Source organism: Agelaius tricolor, unplaced genomic scaffold (assembly GCF_023055355.1).
Source record: "Agelaius tricolor isolate 1412-34295 unplaced genomic scaffold, bAgeTri1.0.p SCAF_10, whole genome shotgun sequence".
NCBI lineage: Eukaryota > Metazoa > Chordata > Aves > Passeriformes > Icteridae > Agelaius > Agelaius tricolor.
In genome coordinates, this window is record NW_027269270.1 from 15,913,694 (window position 1) to 15,921,470 (window position 7,777).

General features: G+C 53.9%; 1 protein-coding gene across 2 annotated transcripts; it reads left to right on the top strand.

The window, feature by feature from the left end:
* Positions 1-5,280: 5,280 nt before the first annotated feature.
* Positions 5,281-7,552, top strand: DLX2 (distal-less homeobox 2). 2 transcript variants are annotated; one of them, XM_071434905.1, is made up of 3 exons: positions 5,281-5,769; positions 5,968-6,155; positions 6,428-7,552. In XM_071434905.1, exons 1-3 carry the CDS (start codon positions 5,445-5,447, stop codon positions 6,740-6,742), a joined length of 828 nt encoding a protein of 275 aa, XP_071291006.1. In that variant the 5' UTR covers positions 5,281-5,444; the 3' UTR covers positions 6,743-7,552. The 2 variants fall into 2 exon arrangements, with proteins under 2 accessions (XP_071291006.1, XP_071291007.1); XM_071434906.1 differs by having other exon boundaries at positions 5,971-6,155.
* The last annotated feature ends 225 nt before the right edge of the window (positions 7,553-7,777 follow it).

The window sequence follows — 7,777 nt, forward strand, 5'->3', positions numbered from 1 at the left end:
GAGGTGTCAGCTCAAACAAGATCCTGCAGAAGAGAGCACACTCTGCACCTCAGACAGTTCACTGACAGTTCACTGGCACTACAAATCAAAATTCATCCAGTACACTGAGGTGATGTAGCATTTCTGGGCTCCAAACACCATTGTCCACTACACTGAACCCTTAAATAATCACATTTAAGCTAACACCAAAGCAGTCTAGGTTATTCTCAGTGTTGAAATTTGCTTAAACTGTGCTTAGACTGCACAGGTAAAGGTTGTACAGACGTTATAGTCGAGGAAAAATAAAATGTTCTCTACTACCTGTGCAAAAACAAGAGCTCAAAATGATACAACTGATCAACTCAGCTTAAATCTGCTCCCACAAAATACGCCTCTCAGCTTCTCTCACACTTGCCATCTACAGCAATATTAGAAATTATCTAATGATTCATCTTGAAAGCATTTTTCTGCATGCTCTTACTAAAGATTTTTGTTTCATCTAAATATTCACACACAAAACACTTTTGACAGATTTTCCTATTGGCTGAACCTGAGTGTGCTCAAATCCACATAAAGTGGGCTCACAAGCAGTTGCCCTGTACCACTTGCCTAGCTTCTGGCCAGTTAACATTCCCACAAAACACCACTGAAACGATTCCTTTCTAGCTATTCTACCAATCTCATTCTATTTAGGAAAAAAAAAAAAAAAAAAACAAACAAAAAAAAAAAAAACAAAAACAAAAAAAAACACTCAACAAAGCCATGAAAAAGCACACTGTTTTTGGGTTTTGTCAGTAGTATTACTTACAATACATCTGGTAAAGAAAAAAAAAATGGAAGCCCCAGAGATGATCAGAACATGTCCAAGGGCCCTACTGCAGAACAAGGTAGAATTTCAGTCTTAAAGGAGGCAGGAGGGACTGTTTGGGCATGCTCTCCTTTATTCCCAAAACCCACAAGGACTGCTGCTCTACTGCCTTCACATTCTGCACACAGACCTTCCTTCCCACACCAAGCATCTGCAGCAATTATTAGAACCAAGAATGTGCTGATATTAGACATTCACCCCAATGCATTAGGCTGTGCACTTCCTCAACACTGTACAAGGAAACAGCTGAGAAACACCTGTGCTAAATAACACCAGACTAATCCACTATTAGAAGTCACAGTTTGTGCTCCAGTCTGCTAAGATTTCTGCTGAAGAAAGGTGCTGTGCTGCCAGTGAATCATCACTGAAAAAGATAATCTGAGACCAAGACAGCTTAATAAACAACTCTGAAAGGATTTTACAGAACCCATGTCTCATGTCACACTCATATAAGCTGTTTACAACAAGGGGCTAAGAAAGGAATCCTCAGGGAGCCACACAAGGGGGCATATTCTTCTCAGAAGTTATGTGATTTTTGGAATGAAGTAATCTGATGTACAGATGAATGAGACAATAAACAGTTTTTAGAGAGGAAAATGATAATGCTGGATTCTGAAACTAAGCACAGCAGGTAGCAAGCTTACGGAAGGGTGTTGAAAAGATTCGTACAATTTCCCAAAAGCCGATACACTTAATCCCTCAGAAAAGGAAGACGGAACTGTTCCCATCACTCTCGAGTGTAATACCAGATTTCATAGGTACAGTGCAAGCATAAACCCTCCTCATGGCTTCATCTGGCACATGATTATATTACTCTTCAATTATTAAGGCAAATACTCAGAACTACACCATGCATTACATCACTATAAATCCACTGAAAAGCATTTCCCCTTGCCATGGAAAGAAATCCATACTTGTTAACATGCCACTGCAGTAGAGACTACTGTCCAACTACTTTTGTGCAATATTATGAGAAATAATAGGCCCATCTCTTAGGATTCACCACATTCTTGCTGAAGTAAGTTAAATAGTTTGGCCAAATGTGGATCCTAATGGGTAAAATAATATTTTAAAATACAGCAGATTAAAAATTAACCTCATTCTTAATGTTAAGTGCCATTCTCTTCAAGTGAAACTTGAGATAAAACACTGCGTAACAACTTGTTCCATTGATCCTTAGGTTAAATCTATACCACATATATTGAGTCAGGATACCAGCCCTAAAGTGTTTTCACATTTTTCTCAGACAAAGTCTATTTCAGGGAGAGAATCATAGGAATAATAGTTAATAAAAAAATCAAACAAAATATACTAGCCTGGAGTTACCATAGCCACTTCTATGAATTACATACGACTGCCTTTTTTAAAAATAATAAGAAATTAATACAAGCTGATCAGCTGGAGATGATGACTTTGAAGACTGATGGTCCTCTCTTGTGTTTATACACACTGTGCTTACCATACTTCATAAACTAAATATGCCCACAGTCAGTATGAGGATGCTTCTAAAACAAGTCAACAACAACAAAGCCAGCTCAATAGTTTTGTTGCCTCTAGCAGTAAGTGCTGTATATTCAGATAAACTTCATGACCAAAACTTTTCACCACTGAACTGCTCTGCAGCAAGAAGGCAAGCATCCTCCCACATGCAACTGAATGACCAATGTGTGTAAGATGTATATTTTGTATCATACAAACATTCCTTCTCACGGGATATAAACAATAACACATGATCTGTTACACCAAAACCAAGCAGGATTGCCGAGTATGAACAGCAGCTACACAAAACACTCCTACACTCCTCCGACTTTTCCCTCACTCCCCAATCTCTCTGTGTCTCTTCTAATTACCCAGCCATGTAATATTCACAATTCCCAAAGCAAGGACAAAAAAGCAGAATTAAAATTATTAGCTCAACACGAGAACATGAAAACACATAAACACTGGGCCAGCCTAATGCCATTATTTTTTTAACTCCTGATAAAACTATGACTGACTCAGAGAAGTGTGTTGTAAAATATTCATCGTAGTCGTTTTCTCTCACCTAAAACAAACCTTTCTCCCTCCTTCCTGCTGTCTGATGTCATCTCTCCCTTAATCATGCCTTTATTTATACAAGTTGGTGTTTAAAACAACCACCTCACAAGAAAGGCTCAAGTAAATTAGAAATAACAAAATCAGATATACAAGATCAGCCATGTGAATAAATGCAAAGTAAATAAATGCAAAATAAATGCCAGTGGTCGTTCCATCAAGTCTGTGCCTCCACATAGGCAAAACAAACTGCAGAAACAAAGCTGTAAGACTTTGGAGCAGCTATCATTTGACAATTCATTTAAATTTGTAAGCCCTGCATCAACTTATGAGGAACAACTTGCAAAAGAAATACTATTCATATAAGCTGAGGCAAACAAAACAAAATCATGCCCTTTACTTTTTGTACAGATCACCATGTACATGCTATATAGCACTGCTTAATTAGATCCTCAGTATGAGATGAAGTGTCCTTTCACCTCTGTATTTTTTAAACTATCTCACACACTTCAAAACGTGTCTAATGAAGGGTAGCTGATTGTCCTGCTGCTTGCTGACAGCCACCAAACGCTGTCCGCCCCTCTCCCGTGCCAGCCAGTGGCTTTTTCAGACTGCCGGCCTTCATCCAGCGATGGACAGAAACAGACCTACAAAGACGCCTTGGGATCAGAGTGCCGATTGCAGAAAGCGCTTTTCTTTTGCACTAAGCACCAGCTATACTTGGGAGAGTCAGCAGCACGAGAGCCACTGCTGCGGGCACCGAGCTCTCCGTGACCGCCGCTGCTCCGGTCCCTCCGCGCCCCGCTGCCCAGCAGGGCCGGCCGCTAGGTCCCGGCGTTATCACGGATAACGGGATAACGTTATCACGGGTTCTGGGCACGTCGGTTCCCGCGGAGGCCGCGCCCGGGGCTCACCGCCGCCTCAGCCGAGCGCCCCATCTCCCTCAGCCCCATTCACGGGCCCACCTGCCGCTGGCAGACGACCAGGGCCAGCCTCACGCATCTGCGCTGGCCGCAAAGCCGCCACCCCGCAGGCACAGATTCCACGATCAGGCTGCAGCCACAGTCCTCTTCAAAGCGGCCGACGCCGGGGCGAGGCCGGCCCGGGGCGGGAGCGGGATGCCCGGCACCGGCACCGGCACCGGCGCCGTGAGGGAGCGGCCCCCGCCGGGCGGAGCAGGGCGGGACTAGCGCGAGGAGGGGGCCTGAGGGGGCACGCGCGGGCTCGCGAGGCAGGGCGGGCTCAGGGCGCGCGGGGATCGCCAGGTACGCCAGGTACCCCTGGCCCTTGCGAATAACACGACGGCGGCCGGACGCTTTTTTTTTGTTTGTTTGGTTTGGTTGTTTTTTTTTTTTTTTTTTGTTACCTTTTTACCCTTTTGTGGTAACATTTGCAACCACCCTCGCACCAGTGCCGCCTCCCTCCCTGCCCGCGCTGAACACACGTGAGACTCCCGCAAGGACGCGGCCGCACCGCGCGGGGCAGCCACCGGCAGCGCGGGATCCTTCTCCCAGCGAAAGGAACGTGGTCCTTGGCAGGCGGCCCGGCTCCGCGGCGGGACAGTCGAGCGAGGAAAATAACATACAAGAGTAAAAATCAGTTCCGAAGCGCTACTCAGCGCACCTGAGACACCATTCCGGCTGCTGCCCCGCGGCGCTGCCCCCGGCAGAGGGCGGCCAAGGGCAGCGCCGCCGTGCCCGACTGGCAACCGGCCCCGACGGCCTTGGTGCGACCGCCAGCGGACAGGGCAGGAAGACAGGCGGCTGCTCGCGGGTGCCTGGCACCTCCGGCCCTGCCGTTATGCCTGAGCTGCATTAGGACTGCCGCGTGGAAGGACGTCCCGTGGGCGCCGTCAGCAATTGCTGTACAAAACACGCGTGCTAGGCAGAATGTCGCCCCTCCGCGTGTAATGTTACGGAGATTTCACTGGAAAGCTCTGCCACTCTGGCACAGAGAGCGGGTTACTGATTTCCCGCGATGTGCACGCTCTCCCGGGGGCACAATAACTGAGAGGGATCCCAAACGCGGCCGCCCAGCTCCACCCGCGTGGGGATGCCGCTTAGGGGGGACCGATGCGCGGATCTTTCCCTGGCCAGACGGGGACACACACCAGAGACACAGCACGGCAGAAGCGGCCGGGCTGAGCCGCGGCGCCGAGCCCTCGCTGGTGCGGATCGGACCGCCCCGTCCAACCAAAGAAAGGTGCAGCAGCTTGAGGCATACAACGGGGAAGGTCCCGTTCCCCGGCGACCCCGCGGCCGCTTGTCCCCACGCCCGGCGCCGCTCCCGTCCCGCACTCCGCGAGCCCGCGGGGCGCCGGCGCGGGCGGGCTCCGCATTGGCTGTTGCTAGGTGACGTACGCCGCGCCACGTGACCGGTGTTAAATGCCGTCCCGGCGGCGCGCGGCGCGCACAGTCCGTCCCGCTGGCGGCGGCGGGAGCGCGGCTGCACCGCCCCGGCGGAGCGCGGCGAGGCTCGCCATGGTGGCGCGGCTCTGACCGCCTGCCCCCGGTGGGGACGGCCGCAGGGCGGCGACCCGTGCCCCGGCGGGCGGGGGCGCGGGATGACGGGGGTGCTGGAGAGTCTGATGCCGGACATGCACACCAGCCAGATCTCCGCCGGCAGCTACCACCAGCACGGCGGCCTGCACAAGCCGCAGGAGTCCCCCACGCTGCCCGTCTCCACGGCCACCGACAGCAGCTACTACACCAACCAGCAGCACGGGGCAGCGGGCGGGCCGCCCTACGGCCCCGTGAGCTCCTACCCCTACGCGGGCGGCGGCACCGCCCCCTACTCTGCCAAGGCCGCCTACGACGTGGGTTATGGGGGCGCCTACGGCTCCTACGGGCCCTACGGCAGCAGGGCCTCCCCAGCCAACAATGACTCTGGTACGTCCGAGCCCTGCGTGGGGGACGGCTCGGTGAGCCTGGCGAGGCGGCGATCGGGGCTCTGGACACGGGGTGGGCCGGGAGAGCGCTTGTTCCCGGCGGCTCGCCCCGACGGGGAGGGCGGTGATGCCGAGCTGCGAGCAGGGCCCGAGGTGGCGGGGGCGCCTCGCCTCACTGGGGTTGCCGTTTCTGCCGCAGCAGAGAAGGAAGACTGCGAGCCGGAGATCAGGATCGTGAACGGGAAACCGAAGAAAGTCCGGAAGCCCCGGACCATCTACTCCAGCTTCCAGCTGGCGGCTCTGCAGCGGCGCTTCCAGAAAACCCAGTACCTCGCCCTCCCCGAGAGAGCGGAGCTGGCGGCCTCCCTCGGCCTCACCCAGACGCAGGTAAGGCTCTTCCGCCGCGGGGTCCCGGGCACGTCCCGCCCCGCCGGGGCCTGTCGCCCTCCGCGGAGTCGGGTGCGAGTGTGGGAGGAAGGCCGGCCCATGGCGCCTCGACGGCCCGGGGTGGGAGTGCAGGCGCAGCGGCAGCGCCGCTGAGGCAGCGCCGGGAGTGCTCGGGGCTGCGAAAGCTGCGCGTCCCTGCCCCGTCGCGGGCGGTCTGGGCGCCGGGAAGGCGCCGCAGAGGCAGCGGCCGCCTGACGCCCCTTTCCCCGCAGGTAAAGATCTGGTTTCAGAACCGCCGCTCCAAGTTCAAGAAGATGTGGAAAAGCGGAGAGATCCCAGCGGAGCCGCCTCCCCGCCGCAGTTCTTCGCCACCGTCTCCCTCCTCGCCTCCCGCCTGGGACTTCGCTCCGCACCCACGTACCGCGGGCGGCGCCGGCACCGCCAGCCCCAGCCCCGCCGCCGCCTTCCTCGGTAGTTACTCGTGGTACCCGCCGGGCCCCGCCGGCCCGGCGCACCTGCCGGCGGCCGCTCCCCTCCCGCAGCCGGCGCAGCCCCCGCATCACCACGGCAGCAGCAACATCTTCTAGGCTCTGTAGTAGAGACTTGAGCCCACGGGCCGCACCCGGCAGCCGCGGGGCACCGACGTACAGCACTGGTGTTTTGGTGAAGCCTGGCTCCGACCTCGGCCATCCCGGCGGAGAGGAACTGCTCCCCGCCCCGTACCGCCCCGTTGTCGCCGCCGGCGGGGCCCGTGTGCATTCGGCCCCGTGGGGTCCTCCCTCCCTCCCGCCGTGAAAACAACCACGCTGCGAAACAAGTACTCACCTCCCTCCCTCCTCTCCGTCTATCTTCCTCCTCTTCCCCGGCATTTTCATCAAACCATCGGTGCAGAACTCTGGTTAACTTTACTTTTTATTTTTTTAAAGTTGACAGGTGCCTTTGCGGATAACCTCACGTTGATGCTGGGGATTTAAAAAATAAAACTATTAAAAAAAAAAAAAAAAGATAAATAATTTTTATAAGATTTAAAACAGAAGCCTCCCGTGTTTGAGGTATCCGTTTTAGCCGTGAACGAAACGGGGGCAGGGGCCGGTCGCAGGCGGTGGTGCCGGTACGGCTCCCGCCCGTATGCTGCCTCTGGGCTGGTTTCATGCCCCGACGGAGCTTCCGCGCGTCGGGCGCCAGCCGCAGCGAGCTCTCCTCTCCAGCCCCCCCTCCACTCTTCCCTCGCCGGCGGCAACCGAGCCACTGACATGCCCCTGATCTCTTTGATGTCTAGCGTCGTGAAAAAAAAAAAAAAGTATTTTTGGTTATTTATTATGGAAAACTTATACACTCATTAATGTTTCTTTTACAATAAGCAGAGAGTATTTAAATAAATTATTGTTTCCATGGTGCCCACGCTGAGTTTTTGGGGGATGGGGAAATTTGAGGGTGTCGATTCGGACCCGGGCGTTCGCTGGGAAGGAGAGTCGCGTCCCCTCCACCCCCTCCCCATTGTAACAGTTGCCGCAAGCCCGCAATTTCCCTCCTCCTTCCCCTCTTTCCCGTCTACAATAAAATCTCGCCCCTGACAGTCTTCTTGGCGAGGCCATGAATCACTCAGCGCTGCCTGCAGCAGC

Coding starts and splice junctions, on each gene's coding strand:
- DLX2 (XM_071434905.1), top strand. CDS start 5,445: ATGACGGGGGTGCTGGAGAGTCTGATGCCGGACATGCACACCAGCCAG. Junction 5,770..5,967: donor CCCAGCCAACAATGACTCTG/GTACGTCCGAGC, acceptor TTTCTGCCGCAG/CAGAGAAGGAAGACTGCGAG. Junction 6,156..6,427: donor TCGGCCTCACCCAGACGCAG/GTAAGGCTCTTC, acceptor CTTTCCCCGCAG/GTAAAGATCTGGTTTCAGAA.